The sequence below is a fragment of the Amblyomma maculatum genome, chromosome 2 (genome assembly GCF_055883805.1).
Source record: "Amblyomma maculatum isolate TAMU_Amacu chromosome 2, ASM5588380v1, whole genome shotgun sequence".
Classification (NCBI taxonomy): domain Eukaryota; kingdom Metazoa; phylum Arthropoda; class Arachnida; order Ixodida; family Ixodidae; genus Amblyomma; species Amblyomma maculatum.
This window is the reverse complement of record NC_139345.1, coordinates 221532189-221554247: the sequence shown is the minus strand read 5'-3', so window position 1 is coordinate 221554247 and position 22059 is coordinate 221532189. Positions and strand designations below refer to the sequence as shown.

At 46.5% G+C, this 22059-nt stretch overlaps 1 protein-coding gene across 1 annotated transcript in view; it reads right to left on the bottom strand.

Annotated features, from left to right (window-relative positions):
* The window catches only part of LOC146201333 (uncharacterized), a 155791-nt gene that overhangs the window by 51892 nt on the left and 81840 nt on the right, over positions 1-22059 (bottom strand). Inside the window, exon 3 of the mRNA XM_084595771.1 lies at positions 13728-13882. Within this exon, the coding sequence (XP_084451897.1) occupies positions 13728-13882 (155 nt within the window). The remainder of the gene's footprint in view (positions 1-13727; positions 13883-22059) is intronic.

The window sequence follows — 22059 nt, the reverse complement described above, 5'->3', positions numbered from 1 at the left end:
GACGTGACCTCGAGCCATCGGTCCCATGGACTCTGGTGACGGATGGTTGACAGCTCCAATGGAGGCGGATCACCCACGCATCAGACATCGTACCGGCAAGCCGTTCTATTCTTCCTTCTTCCTCTTCTTCAAGCATCCAGACACGCCCATCATCACGCCATAAAATCTTTAACATCGCTAAACCTCCTCGTCCACGATCGGGACGATCGCTCGGTTGCCCCGGGTCATGTTACGGACGACAAGGAAGAAGAAGCGGGCAGTGGCGCGGGCAGGAGCGCTCGCGCTAGGCCCGCCGCGAACATTCATTAAACGTCATCTACCATCGTCGTCGGTCATGTTCTGTCTCCTGTCTTCATCGGCTTGCCGCTTCGAAACAATATGTAGGTAGGTGACAGGACGAAGCGCTTCGTCCTGTCACCTACCTACATATCTTGTCTGTTTTTTGCGCCCTCCAACTATTCTAGTGAAGGAACCGCGCCACTAGACTTCCACCCGCCATTTTATTTGGAGGCTTGTGAAGCCTAGAAGGATCTACGTATCCTATCTACAAACATCAGGCCCAGCATTTTGATATTATAGTGCCCGAAGAATAGGAAGCGCGATATCATACACGAAGACGACATTGCCGCTGTGACTCGCACGCGCGCTGGTTCCGCTACTGTAGCGCTGCCCTGTGCCGTTGCCGTGTTGACCCGAGGTCTCTGCTGCCGTCGTGTCCGTGTGCGTCAGGACGTGACATTGCTGGAGCGGCTGGGTAAAGAATGTCATGCAACACGACATTTGAGCTCAGCATTACGTCCTGGCCACCGGAATTTCTTGGAGTCCGCAGCAGCACCTGAGATCCGCGCTAGCCGACCTGAGCAATGCCAAGCGCCAGTCTACGTGCCTGTAACACTAAGGACTGTCTTCACGTTCCGGGGCGATGGCCTGGATGACGTTGAAGACTGGATGCAGCTATATGAACGAGCTGCTCGCCCCAACGGGTGTACACCGGATCAATATGTGCAGAACATTTACTTCTCGCCGGAGGCACCGGCGAAGCACTGGCTCGAGAACCACGAAGCTTCGCTGACATCTTTGGAGACGTGCAAGAGCGAACCCACGTTCGCCACAGCATACCGAAGAGCTACTACAAACTCGTATTCAGGGCCCAGCGGAGAGCGTCAGAAGCTTCGCCGAGGACGTTCCGAGCTTAAGTTCTCGCGAAGACCCTAGAGCTATCCGTGAAGTCATCCGAGAAGAGGTGCGCCGATTCCTCCCATCGCCAACGCAGCGGCAGGTTGCGTCGCACACGGACGTCATCCGTGGGGAAGTCCAACCGGCACTGTTCTTTCCTGAAGCGACAGCTTCGATGACTCCAGTGCAGTAAGCAGCAGAGATGAACTATGGTGCTGCGTTACGTCGTCCTGAGCCCCGACGTGAACTTCCAAGCCCTCGCTGCTACCGCCCTGTTCCCGAAAGCCACCGCCTGGTCACCGCCTGCCAAGCCTACGAACGACCTTCAAGCCCCAGGAAGTGCGACGGCTCGAGGATGACAAACAGTCGCCCGCTCTGCTTCTACAACGGTGAGGCCGACCACATTCTATGCCACTGCCCATACAGACACATCGGCCTCTGCGGATTTGCAGTCGACGCCCCACGACCTCGCCCCGGTGAACGACCGCAAGAAATCGGGAACTATCTGCGTAGCGATGAGTTTGCGCCCCCAAGCCATCGGTTCAGGTCCCCATCGACGTACAGTGCCCTCTTTGCGTCGCCAGGCCGCAACTATAATGGCAGTACGCGAGGAAGGTCCCCAGGACTCTGTAGGGAAAACGAAAGGTAGCAACCTTTGAACGTGAGGTTTCTAAATGGTGGAATAACGAAGATTCTTCTCCGCCGACTACGAGTGATGACGACGTCACTATGACGCCGACACTGTTTATGAAGACTCCCTCGACGCGCTCAGACTTCATAGCGGCGCTGCAGCTACGCACGACGTCAACATCCACGACAACGCGGCCAGACTCCAAGCTTACTCCGCACCCAGCGAAGTGACGACGGTGGGCCCCGGCAGCGACCTCAGCACAAGACGTAGCAGAGATTGAACACCAAAGCCAACATGCAATAAGAGGACGCGAACAAGTGACCTGTGCTGTCAACGGGCACACGGTTAATGACTGCGACATTGGAACTAGCTTGAAAAAAACACAAAGGACAGCCAGAAAAGGTACCGACGGGACAGCAAGCTACCTACGGGACACAAGCGTGCTGTCCCATCGGTACCTCTTGTCGCTAGCCTTTGTGTTTTTTCACGCTAGTTGCAATGTCGCAGTCATTAACGAATACACACCAACTAGCCCAACTGTCTTCCATGATCACACGGTTACTGCCTTAGTGGACAGCGGAGCTGACTATTCTGTCATCAGTGGAGCGTTCGCCGCCAAGTCCTATATAAAGGACATGAAGAAAAAGGGCTATAAATCGAGATTGGAATGATATGGAAACGGAAACAAGAACTCAGCCGGCTCCGAAGGCAGATCGATCAAAACGGACATCAGCCTTCCCATCTTGCTCCTCTTCGTAGAGCTGACTGTAAACAAACAAAATTGCGGAAAGTGGAAACGGCGCCACCAGTGGTAAGCGATATTGTACCATTTTCCACTCAATACCTACAAAGGTATGCGTGATTAGTACTTTATATGTTGTTTCTAAGATGCTCAGGGCCTCAACAGTTGTAGAAAGGATTTTTAATTGTTATTATATTTGTCACAGCACTGCGCGATGTGCGTGTCCTATATAAAGGACATCAGGGCTCATTGGGTATAAACCATCGTATTGTGTTGAGTGCGAAGGCAAAGCATTTTTTTTTTGTAATGACAACTTTCTCTTGGATTCTTTTTCTATTGTAGAAGCCCGAATTCCGACCGGGCTGTTTTATTCAGCTGCAAAAAGGCTTCGATTAAGGCATGTGCGCCTCGAGGATCCAGAAGTCATGTTTGCCGCTCTGAGGGATGGTGACGTGTTGGAGGTTGAAGATGCAAAGGAAGACGTGTGCGACGGGGCTAGTGAGGCACAAGAGGAGCAGTCGGCTTCCTCTAGCGATGATGAAGATGAGAAAGCAACACAGGAAGAAAAATGGAGCACGAAAGTTTTCAAAACGCCAGCAGCCAAGTATCAACCTGAAGTGTCTGGTGATTATAAAGAGAATGATTCTGATGGTCCAGCAACCCCGTATGAGTATTTTTCTAAATATGTGCTGAAAAGCGCGTTTGTTGGCCTTGCGGACAAGACAAGCAGGTATTCTGTTTGTCTTGTCTTGTTTGAAATCAGAAAGCTGATCTCACTGCATCTGGCGATGGGCATCTTTCTTTACCCACGCCTTCGCATGTACTGGAAGCCATCACTCAAAACTGAGCTCGTCTCAACTGTGTACATGTCCCGAAACCGGCTCAAAAAGCTGAGGAACTGCTTGCACATTGTTGATGCGAATGAAAGCCACAGCATTAGTCTCTGGAAGGTCAGGTCACTTTTAGTCTCATTTCGTGAACGATGCCTAAAACTGCCTTTAGAACATAAAAATTATCCCGTTCGAAGGATAGTTCGATATCAAACGGTACATCAAAGGGAAGCCAAATCCATGGGGAGTGAAACTTATGTGTAGGGGTGCGTTTATTCAGTTGACGCAGATGGATCCAGCTGCTCGGGATGAACTCGCAGCGGCGCGTTGTTGTTGTTGTTGTTGTTGTCCAAATAACTTATGGCACATACCCACAGAGGGGGATCGGCGCGTAAGGCGTAGCGATTCACACAGACAACGACCAACTTCTTCGTCCTCGAGCGCGCCAGCACGCGATGCATGGCAGTGGCTATGAAGACGAAGATTACCACACTACATATGTTATGCAGAGCCTCGGGGATTATCTACGACTTCCTCGTCTATCAAGGTTCGACTATGGAACTTATCCCAGCCGACAAGAAGGACTTCGGTGTGACCAGAGCTTTTGTCCTCCATCTTGCGAAGCGCCTTCGGGATTGTGATGGGCATAAACTTTTGTTTTGCGGGTGCATCGTGAGAAGACTAGATATGCTGCAGGAACAATCAGATCAAACCGGACTGAGAAATGCCCGCTGAAACCAGAAAGCCAACTGAAAAAGGAGGAAAGAAGGTCCTCTGACTGCATGGGAGGCAGCAATGCAAAAATCATCACGAGATGGATGGACAATAGGGCGGTAAACCTAATTTCCTCGGCATTGATGATGAGGATGAAGTTCCGTGACGGAGTAAAGCAGATTTGAAAGATGTGAATGTGAACGCCCCGCAGCTGTTCGGGAGTACAACGTAATTATGGGAGGAGTCGACAAGACTGCCTCCTTGATCAGCTTGTACCGTACATTCATTCGCAACTGAAAATGGACACCGCGAGTCACCACGCATTTCATGAACTTGTCCGTTACTACCTCGTGGCTTGACTACAGGCGCGATGTTGAAATTCAAGGGCTAAGCAAAGAAAAGATGCATTTACTTGAATTTACTTTAAGTATCGTGGAAAACCTGATGCTACTTACAAGCCACAAAAACGTGAAAGACAATCGCCCTCTCCCCTGCAGCCTCTCAAAAGGCAAAAAAATTTCTCAGCCCAGAGGCCTGTATATGACGTGAGATACGACAAAATCGGGCACTGGCCCCTAATGACGGAAGACCAACAGCGATGCAAGATTGAAGGCTGCAAAGGCAGGCCAAAAGCGAAGTACGAAAAGTGCAGCGTCCACCTGTGCATATCAAGTGCAAACAACTGTTTCAAAGCGTTCCACACTCACTAATCAATGTTCAACATTAGCTACAACCCCTGAGCAAGTAGAATTTGTTTTCTACGTTCTAATTTTCGTTGAAGCTTGAAAATAAAAACTTACACTAAACGTTCCTGTTTTCATTCTTGCAACCACCAAGCCCTGGTGTCCTAAATATAGGACACGACACTTTATTTTATACCAATGAAATTCTGGAACTTTTTCTTTTGTGGATGTGTTTCTTGAGTGATAGTGAAGCAGAATACTATAAAAGAAAACCTCCTGGAGTTGCAAAAAAAATCAGGGCTGAAAGGAAAAGTGAGGACCACTTCCGCACCGCTGGTGGTAACCTTTTATGCCTTCCGGGAGATGCACCACAAGAGTGACAGTGAATGGACGTACTTATCTTACGAGCTTTAGGGTCTGCTCGCGAGATATTATCCTGGGTATAGAATTTCGCAGTACACATCGAGCGATCATCCACCTTCGATCAAAACCCATCAAGCATTCGGCGGACACCGCCACCCCTAATACGGCTACTTAGATGCAATATACGAAGAATTGACCATGTTACCCCGGTCAAGGGTGGTAGTCTGCGTGGGTAGCGCTGACATCGAGACCGCTGAAGGCATCGCAGAAGGAAAAACCCAATTGCTTTTGGAACGAGGTCTCGGTATTGCAAGAGGCATCGCCAATTTCTGGGGAGGACAAGCTGAAGTGCTGGTGACGAACTTCACCGAATAATACCGGCATCTCAACAAGGGCACGGTGATCGCTTTTCTCGACGAGCTAGCAGACACACGAGATGTATTCGTCCAATTCGAACAACCACCCGGAGAAATCTGGTTACATTAATCGTCAACCCAGCATAACCCCGGTGCGGAGAAGACCAGATTCGCAGTTTTCTTAAAAGTTACAGTTACCGCTTTACAGCTACAAACGCCATTGGAAAGGCACCGCATTATCACTAGCGAACACGCCCAACCTCTTCGTCAGAGCCCCTATCGGGTATCCCCGCAAGATCGCCAAGCCATCCGAGATCAAGTCGATGAAATGCTTCGTGACGACGTCATCCGGCTATCTCAGAGATCCTGGGCAGCAGCCGTCGTCCTGGTGAGGAAGAAAGACGGAACACATCGTTTCTGCGTTGATTACCGATGCTTGAATAGCATAAAGAAGAAGGATGTCTGCCCGCTTCCCCGCATCGAAGACACACTGAACCGGCTCTTACTCCAGTGAGACGTGATGTTGGGCTAGTCGGTTCATGGTTATAACACAACAGAACTGCGCGAAGTAAACGGTACAAGAAGGCACGAATACACACACACAAAACGCTTTGTGTGTGTGTATTCATGCCTTCTTGTCCCGTTTCCTTCGCGCAGTTCTGTTTTGTTATAACGGCGGTTACTTATAGTCTACGGACCTGAGGAGTGGGTACTGGCCAATTAGGGTCGACGAAAGAGACCCTGAGAAGACCGCGTTCCTCATACCAGACGCCTTTTCAACTTCAAGGTAATGCCATTCGGCTTCTGCTCCGCACAAGCGACATTCCACAACCCGGTAACAAAAAAGCTCTACGCCGATTCCTCGACTGTGCGAAATTTACCGCCGATTTGCCACGGAATTTTCGCGCCTCGCCGAATTGTTGACGCCGCTTACAGAGGCAGACGTGCATTTGAATGGGAAGCAACGCAAGCGGAAGCCTTCGAGAGACTTAAGCGCCACCTACAGTCCCCTCCTGCCCTAGGCCACTTTGATGAGAACGCCGAGACTGAGATACACACTGACGCGAGCAGCACGGGTCTAGGCGCCGTTCTCGTTCAGAAGAATGCCGGACAGGAGAAGGTAATCACCTACGCTATCAAGTCCCTCTCAAAAGCTGAATCCAATTACTCAACGACCGAAAAGGAGTAACTCGCGATTATTTAGGCCAATTCGAAGTTCCGTCCGTAACTCTACGGTCGACCTTTCAACGCCGTAAGCGATCATCATGCGCCCTGCTGGCTCGCTGATTTCAAAGATCCATCCGGTCGCCTTCCTGGATGGAGCTTACGTCTCCAAGAATATGACATCACAGTTGTCTACAAGTGAGGTCGGAAGTATTCTTACGCAGACTGTTTATCTGGGCTGCTGGGGATGTCCCCCCGGAAGACAAAGACGATGTCTTCTTAGGACCGGTAAGCGCCAGCAGTTTCCTTCAACAGCAGCTCTCAGACTAAGTTGAGGGACCTGGCAGACAACTTAGAAGGAAAGATCGCTTCTTCTCCTGCTGTGTTCAGACGTCAGTTGTCATCCTTCGCGCTGCGTAGCGACGTCCTCGTGAGGAAGAACTCCGCGCCCAACAAGACAACATACCTCCTCGTCGTACCTAGGGAACTCCGGAAGGAACTTTTGCAAGCATTCCACGATGAGCCGACCGCAGGACAACTCGGTACGTCGCGAACGTTCCATCGCATCCAAGAGAGGTATTACTGGCCGCAGCTGCCTGCCGAAGTTTACCATTATGTATAACGTGCCGTGAGTGCCAGCGACTCAAAAAGCCCCCGATCAAACTAGCTGGGCTACTGACCTCCATACTGACCCCTACCAACCCCTTTCAGAAAATTGGGATCGATCTGCTTTGGCAGCGGCAGTGGCCTCGGAAGCACGGAAACACTAAACTATCTGTCATATACTTGCAGCGTACCGCTGCACATGCGTGAACTGCGATAGCAAATTTCTTCAAGGGCTACCTGCTGCGGCCGACTGTGCCGTAATCAATTTCTGGGCCAGCCACGTGATCTGGCGCGTGACCGCCTGTCACTGATTGTGGGCTTCATAAAGGGACACCCAAGTCTAGCAGAGATCACTTTGGCAGTGGCAGTGGCCTCGGAAGCACGGAAGCACTAAACTATCTGTTATATACTTACAGGTTGGTGTTGCATTTTTAGAACAAAACTGTTTTTACCCTCATTGCTGTATTATTGCTGCTGCTGCTGCTGCTGCTGCCAGAGGTGTTGCTATGCCGGATTGCCCGGTACGCGAAGATGAGGTAGTTGATACCGATGAGAGTGTATCGTGTACGGCATGCATGAGTACTTTTCACACGGCCAAATGTGCCGGAGTAGCTGCAGCAACTCCAAAATCGAAGGGAGACGTTTATCGGAAAAGCTGGAGGTGCACAAAATGTAGGGCGCCTAAGGCCCGTTCACAGAGTGAAAAAGTGTAAGAAGAGCCTAATTTGCGTGACATGTGGACCGTGCTTCAGGCTTGATAGGTTGAAGCACGGTTCTTCTGGTTGATACCAGAAGCTTGAAGTTTTGATGCCACTAAAAGAAGCTGTTGACCTTATTGAAAATGCTGTGCAATTCATGTCAACCCAAGTTTCAGACCTGATAGCACGTACGGGTGCAAACGAACGTGAAATCAAAAATCTCAGAGCGAAAGTTCTAAATACGGAAAGACTAGACAAAAAGTTTGAAACATTAGCTTTCCAAATGGATGAGCTTGAATGGCGCAGCCGCCGTCTTAACCTCGAATTTCACGGGGTGCATCAAAGTGAAAATGAAAATCTTGCTGAGATCAATGCGATTACCGTCCAGAGCAGGCTTCCAGAATTGTCTGATGGTGATGTGGCAGCGGTGCACAGTTTGCCGTCCAAGCAAGATAAAGTGCCTGGTATCATCTGCCGTTTTGCAAAGCAGAGTGTAAGAAACCCATGGTGGTCAAAGAGACGGAACATTTCTCGGAAAAGTAAAGATGTGCATATACTTGAGAACCTGACAAAACGAACACGGGCTCTGTTGAAACAGGTGAAAAACTGGGCCAAAGCAAACAACTATAAATTTGGTTGGCACAGCAATGACAAAATTATGATGAGGCAAATGGAAGGCGCATCAGCAATAGTCATCTCAGGTGCGAGTGACCTAGACAGGTTTGTCCGAGGTTGAAAAACGGCAGCATTTTCTTTTTTAGTGGATAAGGATCAATATGGCGAACATCCAGAATACACTTTCTTATGTGTTTCGTAACAAGTTTTTAAGTGAACTTGGCACAGACTTGAGAAAATCTTTTAAATGCCTTCATCTCAACGCACAGTCCGTTAGCAACAAACAACTGGATTTAACAGTACAGAACTGAATACACAGTTTGAAGTGATAATGATTACAGAAACCTGGTGTACAAATGACTCAGAGAACTTTTTCGTCTTGCAAACTATCAGACGTTGTTTTTAAACCGCAGCTAAAGCCGTGGAGGCGGTGCTTTTCCAGGAAGGCTGGGAACCGCAATTTACTTTTTCTGTGCCTGATTATCTTTGGTTTCACAAAACACAGTGTTTGTTGTATGTTACCGCCCACCACGGGGCTCTGTACCCAGCTTTCTTTCGTTTTTTGATTCCCTGTTTTGTTATGTTCGGGACACAGACGCGAAGCTTGTGTGTAGCGGTGATATCAACATCAACATGTTAAGTGATCATTGATACAAATAAGATATGGATGTATTGCTACACGCTAATAGACTTGTGAATGTAATTAAAGAACCAACACGAATCACAACTAGATCATCATCGTTACTAGATGTAATTATTACGAATCTGGACATTACTGCTGTAAACTCAGGTGTACTTATTTCAGATGCGAGTGACCATCTTCCCATATTTTTTTTTGCTTCAAACAAAAAAAGCGAAAGAAAATTAGTCAGACATTTTTTTTCCAGGATATTACCGAGCATAACCTCTCTGCATTTAGGAACTCCGTAGCTGATGCGAACTGGAATACTATTCTCTCGGAAAAGTATGCCGAAAAAGCATATGAGACTTTCATGAACACTTTCAAACCCATTTATACTGCCTGCTTTCCAATAAAAACACTGAAACAAACGCGGCGTTGTCGAAAGCCTTGGATTAGAAAGGAACTTGTTACCAAAATAGACACGAAGAATAAGTTATATCATAAGTTTATGAAAACTAAAGATGCAAATGACCTGAATGCTTTTAAATCTTTCAGAAATCGTTTGGATAAAGCATTAAAAAAGGCCAGAAAGGATTACTATACCAGTAAATTTCAATCAACACGTGGTCGTACCGATATTGTGTGGAAAAACTTGAACAGCCTATTAGCCTATAAACAAGAAAAAGAACAAATTTCGGCTATAAATGTAGTCGGGAAATCTTTAACTGCTCAAAAATTAGCCGATTAGTTTAACAGCTCTAGAAATATGTGCCCACAGAATAATCTTAACGATATTCCTTGCAGACTCGATACTATATTTCTTAGCCCTGTTGATGACTGTGAAATAATGGCGACTTTCAACGATCTGAATAGCACAACAGCAACCGACATCGATGGTTTAAAAATGAAACCTATCGCTTACGTCATTGACTTAATCTCGCCCTATGTTTCACATATAATAAACTTATGCATATCTAATGCTGTGTTCCCTCGTCGCATGCAATCTGCGCGTGTCGGTGCTTTTTAAAAAAGGCGATAGGAATAATTTTGGTAATTATAGGCCGATATCCGTCTTGCCCATATTTTCAAAGTTGGTAGAAAAAGTTATTCACAAACGTTTAATATCTTTCAAAAGTAAACATCGCATAATAACTGCTTCACAATTTGGTTTCCGAAAACACTTATCCACAGAACTTGCACTGCTCGAACAAAAAGAATACGTATTAAGAGAACTAGAACAGAGCCGGATAGTTATCGGTATTTTTATAGATTTCACCAAAGCATTTGATATGATAAACCATGAATTGCTGCTCCGTAAACTTGATTGCTATGGTATACGTGGGCGCGCTGCATCACTCTTGAAATCATATCTGCGACACCGCAAACAAGCAGTTAGTGTAAACGGTTTTCTTTCTGAAACTCTATCCATCTCCAGTGGTGTTCCGCAAGGAAGTATATTAGGTCCGTTTCTTTTTAATATTTATATTAATGACATCGTCCGCATTGCACCATTCGCAAAATTTATTATTTACGCTGACGACACAAGCGTATTTCTATCCGGCGATAGCGTTGACAAGTTAATAGATTCAGCCAATAGCACATTAACTCAGTTAGACTTATGCACACAACGAAATGCACTTGAAATAAATATTACTAAAACGAATGTTGTTTTCAGAGCTAAGAATAAACAAGTCTATTTTACCAGAGACATATGCTACAGGTCTGTTCCTTTAGAAGTCATATCATCATTCAAAATATTAGGTGTTATCTTTAACGAAAAAATGAGCTGGGATGATCACGTCGATCATCTTACAACAAAACTATCACAAGTTATCGGTATAGTCTATCGTTCTCGTCATGTGTTACCGACCAATGTGAAGATTACATTATATCGATCCCTGTTCCATTCTCGCCTAAATTATGGAATTTTAATCTGGGGCTCGACAACACAGGAAAACTTGCGATAACTACATGTTCTACAAAAAAGCTTTTTGCGCATAGTTGAACGTGTACCACAATTTAATTCCACCAGTCAATGTTTCTTAAAGCACAACATAATCCCAGTAATAAAGCTACTTAACTACGCGCTATGTCGTGCTTACAAAAGAGAAATTTCCCAAAATACATGTTTTCGTCGCTCACTGGCTAATCTACAAAAACGAGTACAAGCATACGCAATCCGCAATCTAGATCCCTGGAACCTTAACACATACCGGACCACATACGGGCTGCACACATTGGAAAATAGATTGCCCCGCTTACCTAATCAGTTATCGCAAGGCAATATTATCCTTTCAGAGGCATCATTCCAACAATTACTTTCATACTTTCTTTCTTAAAACACAGGTTCATCCCATGATATGTTTTTTTTTTGTGTGTGTGTGTTTATTTGTTTGTTTGAAAAAAAAATGCTTTCAAATGTGAACATTTCTGCCAATTTTTCTCTTCTTTCATATGCTTCCGCTATCTATTTCTGTGCTATGTATTGCTGTGAATGTATTGCTTGTGTTATGTGTTTATTTCCCGTATTCCATAATCCAAAACAATGCATTGTATACATTAGGCAGTGTTGTGTTGTTTTTTTCTTTTTTTTTTCATTTCTACCCGCTATTATTTATTATACATTGATTAATTGCTTCCCAAATGTTTTTATCAACTGTGATAAGACCGCTGATGTACCATTGCCAAAGTGGGGAGCTTGAGGCCTTGTCAAGCTGCCGTAAGGCAGCTTTTACTCCAGGCTCCCGCCATCATGTAAACGTTCATGGTAAATAAAGTTATTATTAATATTATTATTATGGCCGCTTTCCGACTTCATCTGCGGGTAAAAAGTGGATCATCTTGGCCACTGACTACCTTACTGCTACGCTGACGCAAAAGCACTGCCTAATGGTAACGTGGCAGAAGTTGCCAAGGGGTTCGTCGAACGCATTTTGCTGCCACACGACACGGCGCCCCCGAAGTGCTCATCACGGAGAGGGGAACATCACTTACAGCACAGATGACGCAAGCCATCCTGCACTGCGGTGGCAAAAGTCATCGACGAACGACTGCGTACCATCCTCAAACAAATGGAATTACGGAGCTACTCAAAAAAACGATTGCGGACATGATTGCGATTTACGTCGACGCCAAACACAAGACCTGGGACACTATCCTGTCGTACGTAATCTTCGCGTATAACACGGCCGTCTAGGGGACAACCAAGGCCTTCAGCCTTATGTACGGCAGGGAGCCCATGACGACGCTCGACGCAATGCTGCTGCACGTAACCGACGAGGAGAATATGGACGTCGCCGCCTACTTTCAACGTGCAGAGGAAGTCCGAAGACTCGCCCGAATGCGCATTAAAGATCAGCAACGAACCGACGCCCGACGTTACAACTTACGGCGACGCGATGCTGAGTCCAAGCTGGAATTTCAAGTCTGGGTTTGGACGCCGATTCGCCGCCGCTGACTGAGCGAAAATTTACGCCGATGCATGGGCCGTACAAGTTGCTTCGCCGACTAGGACAATTAACTACGGGGTCGTTCCCAATGGCGCGATCGCCTCTTAGCGGCGCCGAGCGCACCCAGAAATCGTGCATGTTGTGCGCCTTAACCAATACCACGCGTGCTAAAGGCTATTCATGTTAACTTCCAGATGTTTATGTTAATTAATGTCTGTTTATTTGAAAGAAAGAGGTGATGGTTTTAAGGGGGGGAGTAATGCCGCTAACTATTTAAATCATTATTTGTTCTTTTCCGACAGCCACTGGCATGCGGCCTTATCATTGTGATTTTAGCGCGCGGATCGATTCAGTATTCCGTGTTTTTTCATGCTCGTTATCACGAGACGACACTTATCACTTTATTTGTCTCGCAAGATGAACCGGGACGAATCACGAACGGGACGAATCACGAAGATTCCAGTCGCTTGTGTGTGTTTCTAGAATCTACCAAGTCATGCTAGTCGCCGTTTGCGGCTTTATCTAGATCTTTGATCACCGCCTTTAAATTCAGTGCTGACAAGTTGAACTGGCGTACTTTGTTCGACTACTGCGAGTAGAATTGTTGTTATCGCCGCCACCAAATCGCTTAGTTCTTTTGCGGATGCAAGTCAGCCCAATACAATTCTTCAGTGCACTACCAGACTCTTCATTGGTGTCATCGGCCTTGTCATCACTGCGTGACAATATATGTGCCCAGTCAAACGTTCGCTCTAGATAGATACAAGATCGGTCGGTAAAACACTTCATTCGCATTATGGGCAGGGAACTAGATTCGATGCGACCGGGTTTGAATGGCTGCGAGATTTCCACCCTCATTGTGTTCAGCTTTCCTGGAGCAAAAAGGTCCCCTCAGCAACGTTATGTGCCTTCGACCGATCCACAAGTGTCAGAATCGCTTTGTGGGGCCCATTTGTCCCGTTTTCGGTCTCCGGATTCAACAGTGTGACATTTCAAACATACCACCGAATCCCACTGATAAATTTGCCTCATGCCCAGGTGAAAGCGGTATGACCAATGGAGCCCAAAGCAGACTCACTCCGCTTCATGATGGCCCATGTTGAGCGCCATCTGCCGGCCGCGCTCGCAGGCAGCCATGCGGCCGCAGTACACGCGCCGCGTCTCCTCCAGGGCGGCCTGGCGCGCGTTGTTGGTCATCTGCGTGATCATTCTGCTGACACCTTGCAGGCCGACCTGCGTCAGAGAGATTGTTGTGTAACGCTAAAATTAATTTGACATTTTTGTTTTGGAAGGCTATTTTGTGACGTTTTAGCATAATTTCCCAAATGGGTTGGTATGTAGCATTTGATGCCCTGATGTGCCTTCAGGGAGGCATTTGGATTGACATAGACTCATCATCATCAGCCTGACTATACCCACTACCTGTCCTGTATTCCTCAATGAAACTGGTATTGTGCTAGCTGCATCCACTTCACCCCTGTGAACTTCTTGACCTCGCACATAAAAAGATCAGCGCAAAAAATGAGGACAAAGGAACACAACGAGGACGGGCGCTGACTGCCAAATATTTATTCTCAGGAAAACCAAGCGCAATATGAGCCAAAACGCAGACCATGTAACTATCGGGAGAAGGGGCGAAAAGAAAAAAACAGTTAAATCATGTCATGTGTGTACAGCGCTTCTTTTTTTTTTTAAATATCGCATCAAGACACCCCTCGCACCGATTTTTGCAGCACGCGCGCCAGATAGCAAATACAGAAATGGGGAGCATGACATCACTGCATGACACATAAAGGATGAAAAAGATGAAACAGCTACCAACGGCGTGGCCTAGGGGCGGTGTCAGAAAGAATAAAAAGAAAAACAACTAATGAGCAGGTAAATGCGACAAAAAACAGCGTAGCAAAAGCACAACCTAAAATATACACCATTATACAAACTTTGGTAATCCCAATGATAATCTAGGCGAAATAGGGGGATTAAAAAGTACTTTGACAACCCAGGCTACGGTTCTGTAAATAAGAGGGTGAACAGGCAGAGATTTACAACGGTCTCATTCGAAAAAACTTATAACAGCGAAAAAAAAAGGGGGTATTTAGGTATGATCCAGGTAACGCATTTCTTTTCTGTGCGTTGAAATCGATGGAGTGCTGACGCAAGAGTCGTCCGGCTTAGCTATGAAAAAAACCTCGATACCTCCATTTTAGTTTTGTTTTTTGCCGTCACCAAGAGCCTCGTGCTCGCTAACATCGGCTCGCAGGTGTGGCCAGACTGGTTGCAGTGATCTGAAAGATTTCCTCCGCATCGGATTTTTACATTAAGGAAGTGATCTTTTTCCTCCCTGGTCCTAACATTAGAACACCATCCCGTCCGCCCTATGTACTCTCTGCCGCATGTGAGCGGTGTCCGATATACCACCGTGGTATGGCAGTTGGTGTGCCGTTCTGCATGCCTAGTAGTGCATGCCGCCTTTGTAGGTCTGGTATTCAGTGCGCACATCTTCGACAGCTTGCATGGGGCGGAAAAGAAAACCCGCACATCATACCTTCCAGCGATCTTTTTAACGTTGTGCAACACCTTGAGAAAGTAGGGGATTACTGCCACGTGGCTCTACTCTTTTTCCTTAGTTTTCTTGATCCCCCCCCTCCCTCCTCTTTTAACCTTTGTAGCATGTTCTCGCAATGATAAGAGACCAGAAAAGACGAGTAACCAGCGCGATAAAGGCATTACACTTCGTTTACAAAGCTGAAGTGCGCCATGGGGGCACAACTCTTAGTATAGGCAGCTTGAAGCGCATTTGTCACCATAGTGCATTTTGTCAGCTATCATAAGTAATCAGGATATTACTAGCAAAGATGGTTGTCGGCAGAAACCATGCGTCGATGCTGTTTTTTATTGCTGCTCGCTTCAGGCGACGCAACACCGCCGTTTACGTAATGTAGGCCTACTCACCTTCGGTGAAGACCACACAACTTTGAAGCGAGTTACGATATGGTTTGTGGGGTTTGACGGCCCAAAGCGACTCAGGCTATGAGAGACGCCGTAGTGGAGGAGTCCGAAAATTTCGACCACCTGGGGTTGTTTAACGTACACTGACATCGCACAGCACACGGGCGCCTGGCGTTTCGCCTCCACTGAAAAGCAGCCGCCGAGACCGGGATTTGATCCCGCACACTTGGGCACAGTAGTCGACAAGCGAGTTACGACAAAATTAACAAAGTAAATACGTTGTCAGCAACTTCGCTGCTGGGCAAACGGCCACACACCCAGAAAGGGAGTTAGAATTTAGTGAAATTTTATAATATGGTTCCCCCTTGGTATCCTTTAAGGAAACTTTGTTGCAGCTAAAAACACGCTTATATAATAAAATGAGAGGTGCCGCGTGTATTGGCAGTCTCCGCAATAAAACAAAGCCCTTCTGGTTGGAGCTCTGCAATCTTGCCAGTATTCTCCGATAGGGCACCAACTTCCAAGGCTAACGAGGAGCATAAAATGTACAGGACGCCGAAATCTGCAAAAATGAAAATGACCCTGTAATAGCGTTAAGGGACGGAATACGTTGATTGCAAGAATAACATCATCGACTGATATATACGCTAGTTGCAATCAACACAGGTTCAAGGGCTGCGCGCTCAAAGATAACATGTGCAGATTGCACAGCTGATAAATTATGAATTCCGAAAGAAGGTACGGGCTAGCAGATTCAGGTGTATCCGTGTTGGAAAGATCGCGGCAACAGCATGGTGTCCAGGAACAAGAAGAACGTGCGTTTAGTGAAGAGTGCCCATATAGCCCGCAAGTGATAACAGGCAGCCTCGCACCGAGCATGTCAGCGGCACAGACGCACCGTCATATACGTGCCTGATACATCAGGTAGTCGGATGAAAACTTGAATTTTGCGACGACCTACCAGAGTCACGGCAAGATTAAGTCGAGGCAGCTAGGCTGCTGTTAATGACAATGACCAGTAATAACACGTACGCCTTCAGAGTGCTGTTCGTTACAATGCGTCGTGAGTACTAGCAGAATAGGTAGCTAATTTCTAGCAGTTTGTTTGGAGACCTGTAACCAAGATGTAACCTCTCATGATAAGTTCCGTAAACCTTCGGCCCTCCGTCACCAGCGGCTGCGGAATAACTGACCACGGCGGCGGTCAGACCTGTGACGCAGCAGGGGTGCTAAGAATTCCTGGCTCCGCTGGACAGGCCGACATTGTAAACTGACCCTGGCAACGCTTAACGCTAGAACCCTAGCTAGTGAAGCTAGTTTAGCAGTGTTGTTAGAGTAACCAGGGGGCATGAAATGGGATGTCATAGGGCTTAGTGAGGTTAGGCGGCCGAATGAGACATATACTGTATTGAAGGATGGGCATGTACTGTGTTATCGAGGTTTACCGGAGAGGCGACAACTAGGAGTAGCTTTCCTTGTCAATAAGTATATAGCGCGTAATATAGAATAATTCTATACTATTAATGAGACGGTGGCAGGCATCGTAATTAGGCTTAATAAGCGGTATAAACTGAATGTTGTACAGGCCTATGACCCTACATGTAGTTATGATGACCAGGCAGTTGAAAGCGTCTACGAAGATGTACAATCGGCAATGCGAAAAGTAAAGACGCAGTATACTGTACTAATGGGCGACTTCAATGCCAAGGTAGGTAAAAAGCAGGCAGGAGACCAGGCAGTAGGTGACTATGGAATTGGCTCTAGGAATAGCAGCGGGGAGTTACTAGTTGCACGGCCGCTGGATGGAAGCGCACTGGGTGCGGCCTGCTGCGTCGCGCCGCCGTCAATGGGCAAGCGCGTCCTTGGGGAGTTTACAGTTGCGCCCGCCATTTCTGCTGAGGGCGCAACTATTCGGGGACACGTCGCCGCCGGGGTCGCCGGCTCTTAGCGCGCGGTTTGCTTCCTTCCTGAGCGCGTTCGCCTCGCGTCTGCGTGGTAAGCGCAAGCTTTTTTGTGCGCGCGTGTGCAAGCACGTTAACGTTGAGACTGGATGCGTTTGTTTTTTAAGGCGAAAGCCGTTCCAGGCCCATGGAACGAAAATCTATGCGCAGAAGCTGTGCCTGTTATCTGTGCGTCGCATCTGTGCACTGGTGTGCCAGTCGCAAAAGCGGACGTGCAAGGAGGGAGATTAAGATTGAAAATGATTGATGGTGATAGGTAATCAATAAAAGTTATAGACATTGATAGAGATAATGACTAATGCTAATAACTAATAATAGTTAAAAATGACGAAATGATTTGTAATGACCAGTAAATCAAACTACGACATGTAATGACCGCAATTGATTAGAAATGAGTAAAAGTGCTTAGCAATGTGTGGTAACGACTATAATAGCTGGGCATGACTCATCATTACGGCTAATGACAACGAAATTGTCAACATGTGAAACGACATGTAATGACCACTGCTGATTCTAAATGAGTAACCTGCGGAGTTATGAGTGATAAGGGCTACAATGACTACGCAGGCAGACTCATCATGACTGAGAAACGACCAATATATCAAACGACGACTTGAAATGACGAACTGTGGCAAACGATGAGAGGCAAATGATAGGAGAAGGCTAGGCTTTCGCAGCCCTGCGCTTAAGAGACATTTAAGAGACCCTCTAATTTTATCTGCTGAGCTCGCTTCAGGCAAAGACAGCAGCGAGGAGTGGTAATGCACTCGCTTCCTCTGAAATGAAAGCGGCGCTGCGGTTAAAAAGTCCAGATGCTGAAGCATAATGCCCTATCAGCTGCCATTGAATTTGCTACAAGGGACAGCAGATTGGACTTGTTGGTGATTAATTATAGGTTAACCGTGCAAACAACGCGACGGGAACACAGGAGAAGACGGTATAACCGCGCTAGTTGTGCCGTCCTATTTTCCTGTGTTCCCGTCACGTTGTTTAACCTATTTAGTTACCAGGGAGCTTGCCAGTTAATTAGGATTTTTAACTATGTGTTGTGAAGCAGATGAACACGATGAGGTAGCCCCAGAAGCGTTTCTTGCAGGTTATGTTGCGAGGACATATCAGAAAAAGCTACGAAGGTTGTTTTTTTATATAAGCATGTAATTTGTTCTAAATTTTGCCGCGCTAGTCTGAGTGGCCTTGCAAGTAAAAGAGCCTGTGCATAGAACATTTGTTTATACTCTCGAGACTGTTTGAGCCGATGCGATAAAATGAAAAGCCACGTTCCACAGAAAATCCGGCGCCCGCTCTGTCGGCGGACAGTCGAAAAAACACCTCTCTGGTAAGAGGCACTTCAGTCGGTTATATGGCCAGACACCTTTGGCGCAATGAGAACACATGGCATGTTCAATGTGGCAGGAGCTGCCAAACCAAATAGAGTCAATAAGATGTAAGGGTGAAATGGGAATTATTGAAAGTGGGACCCTTAGATCCCAAGTCAGGCACACTATACTCCTATAGGGCACGTTCGTACGGCTGCAGTAAAGAGGGGCTTTTTATAGCTATGTGTAGAGTGCTATTTCATATAATGTGGTGACTTAAGGCTGCATTCTAATTATATGAGACAGAGGCAGCAATTACGGGATACGGTGAATAAGCAGGTAGCAAAGTGCGGGCACTCTAACGAGGCTCCTCAAGGAGACTTAAGAACCGCAAGTTTTGTTTATCACTACCAGGTTGTTGCATAATTTATGCGATATTTGGTAATGGTTTTGAGGCAACATGTCAGGCGAGCAAGAGCCTGTTGCAGGAAATATAGTCAACTGGACCAGTTACAGGCTAATGAAAACCAAGGGCAATGGAGGCTTGATATGCTTCAGTAAAACAAGCTTTCGGGCGAGTTGGTAGCTTACCCGGACAGCAGCTTGAGCATGTTGGTTATTCATTCTTGATGGAACAGCGCAAAACATTGGGACAAGAGACAAGCGCTGACTTACAACTGGTTTTTATTTCGAAGAAAGATTGCTTCTTATACCTTCATCACCCTCTCACAAAACACATGCGTCGCAACCATATCGTTCAAGCGTCCACAAAAAAGCATACGACACATAATCGCAGATATTTATAATCACATTTTTAACATGTCAAATTCTTTCTTAGTCAAAGCAACGGACGGTGTGCTGACACAATCGTCGCGCAGACTCGCTATCGAAGCTGCCTCGATTATTTCCCGGACTAGCTGGTCTTTGTGATTAGCCAAAGCTTTGCATTTTTGGAAAACCGGTGCACAACTAGTTGAAGGGCAATCTCTACAATGGATTCCCAGGTTCCTGCAAGCTTGCTCGAAATTATTTTTGTGTTCTAGCAGCCTTTCATTCATGCACCTGCCAGTCTGCCCTATGTACTGTTTACCGCAAGTCACTGGCAACGAATAAACAAGGCCTTCGGTGCACTCCACAAAGGGGGTTCGATGCTTTATCGTGCATCCCTGCTTCTTTTTGGTCGGATCGGAGTTGACTCGTCTGCACAGACTTTTGAGTTTATTAGGAGCAGTCATCACTACATTCACGCCAGCTTTTCGACCTATGCCTTTCAGGCGATGGGAAATATTGTGAAGATACGGAATTGCAACTACCGGCCTCCTTTCTTTCTGTTTCTGTGCATCATCTGTGCATCAGCAGCAAGATGATGCACAGAAACAGAAAGAAAGGAGGCCGGTAGTTGCAATTCCGTATCTTCACAATATTTCCCATCGCCTGAAAGGCATAGGTCGAAAAGCTGGCGTGAATGTAGTGATGACTGCTCCTAATAAACTCAAAAGTCTGTGCAGACGAGTCAACTCCGATCCGACCAAAAAGAAGCAGGGATGCACGATAAAGCATCGAACCCCCTTTGTGGAGTGCACCGAAGGCCTTGTTTATTCGTTGCCAGTGACTTGCGGTAAACAGTACATAGGGCAGACTGGCAGGTGCATGAATGAAAGGCTGCTAGAACACAAAAATAATTTCGAGCAAGCTTGCAGGAACCTGGGAATCCATTGTAGAGATTGCCCTTCAACTAGTTGTGCACCGGTTTTCCAAAAATGCAAAGCTTTGGCTAATCACAAAGACCAGCTAGTCCGGGAAATAATCGAGGCAGCTTCGATAGCGAGTCTGCGCGACGATTGTGTCAGCACACCGTCCGTTGCTTTGACTAAGAAAGAATTTGACATGTTAAAAATGTGATTATAAATATCTGCGATCATGTGTCTTATGCTTTTTTGTGGACGCTTGAACGATATGGTTGCGACGCATGTGTTTTGTGAGAGGGTGATGAAGGTATAAGAAGCAATCTTTCTTCGAAATAAAAACCAGTTGTAAGTCAGCGCTTGTCTCTTGTCCCAATGTTTTGCGCTGTTCCATCAAGAATGGTAGCTTACATTCGACATAGCCGCAGCGAAAAAAACACAATCACAGAAGGAAGACACGTACACAAGGACCAACGCTGCAGCGTTGGTCCTTGTGTACGTGTCTTCCTTCTGTGATTGTGTTTTTTTCGCTGCGGCTATGTCGAATGTAGGCTTGATATACCCCGCAAAGGAAGTAATCAAGCTTTGTCAGCTTACGAGCACCTTCATTAACAGGATGATGAAGTCTGAAGAGGTCCGGTGAAGTAGCAAGCTGTGTAAACTTTTGGTTTCATCATTGTTTTCTCACTGTACACAGTACCTGCAGCTAATCTGTAAAAACAATGATCGTGCCCATGCTAAGGCGCTATGCAAGATATCTTTAAGTTGTTGCCCCCCCCCCCCCCCCCTTATAGCGAGCTGGGCTGGAAATGTCAACTCAACAGTGGAGCGGTGTGTATGGCTATGCATAAAGATCTCTCAAGAAAGGTTTTCCGTCTGCGATTGGTAATTTCCCTCCTTTTTTTGCGTGGCCATTAAATAAGCGTACTTGGCTGCTCGCTGAATCTCGGCTGCAGTTGCGCTCTGACGCGTGAACGTTCTTGTGATCACAGCTAATAGTTTCACAACAGCAACACTCGATGCGCGTTCTTCCATTGAAAGTTACGAACCAGCAAAATTGTAAGGGTTTGCGAGCAGCCAATAAAAATATTATTAAAAACTTTCGGCGCATATACGTAGCACCTTGAGGCAGACCGGCTCTATCAAGCGCGCTTACTTTGTCTGGTCATGCCAAATGCGGGAAGCCATGACGGATAGCGTTCTGGCGTACAAAGTTTAAGGTCTCCAACTGAGTCGAAGATCCCAGGTTATCATCTAGATTTAACCTAATAAACATCTTCATATTTGCGCCGTACAATTTGTCACAATGAGATAGAAAGGTTGGTTACATGTCGCATTTTCACAGAGGTTGCTCATAGTAGGACATTTTTTTATTGGATAGCGCTGGCAGCTTAGAACAGGTTGACATCAATTTGTGTATAAACTTGTATGCAGGAATGAGTAAATGGTATGAAAATGACACACGGAATTCGCGACAGAGTTAAGTGGTTATGCATTAG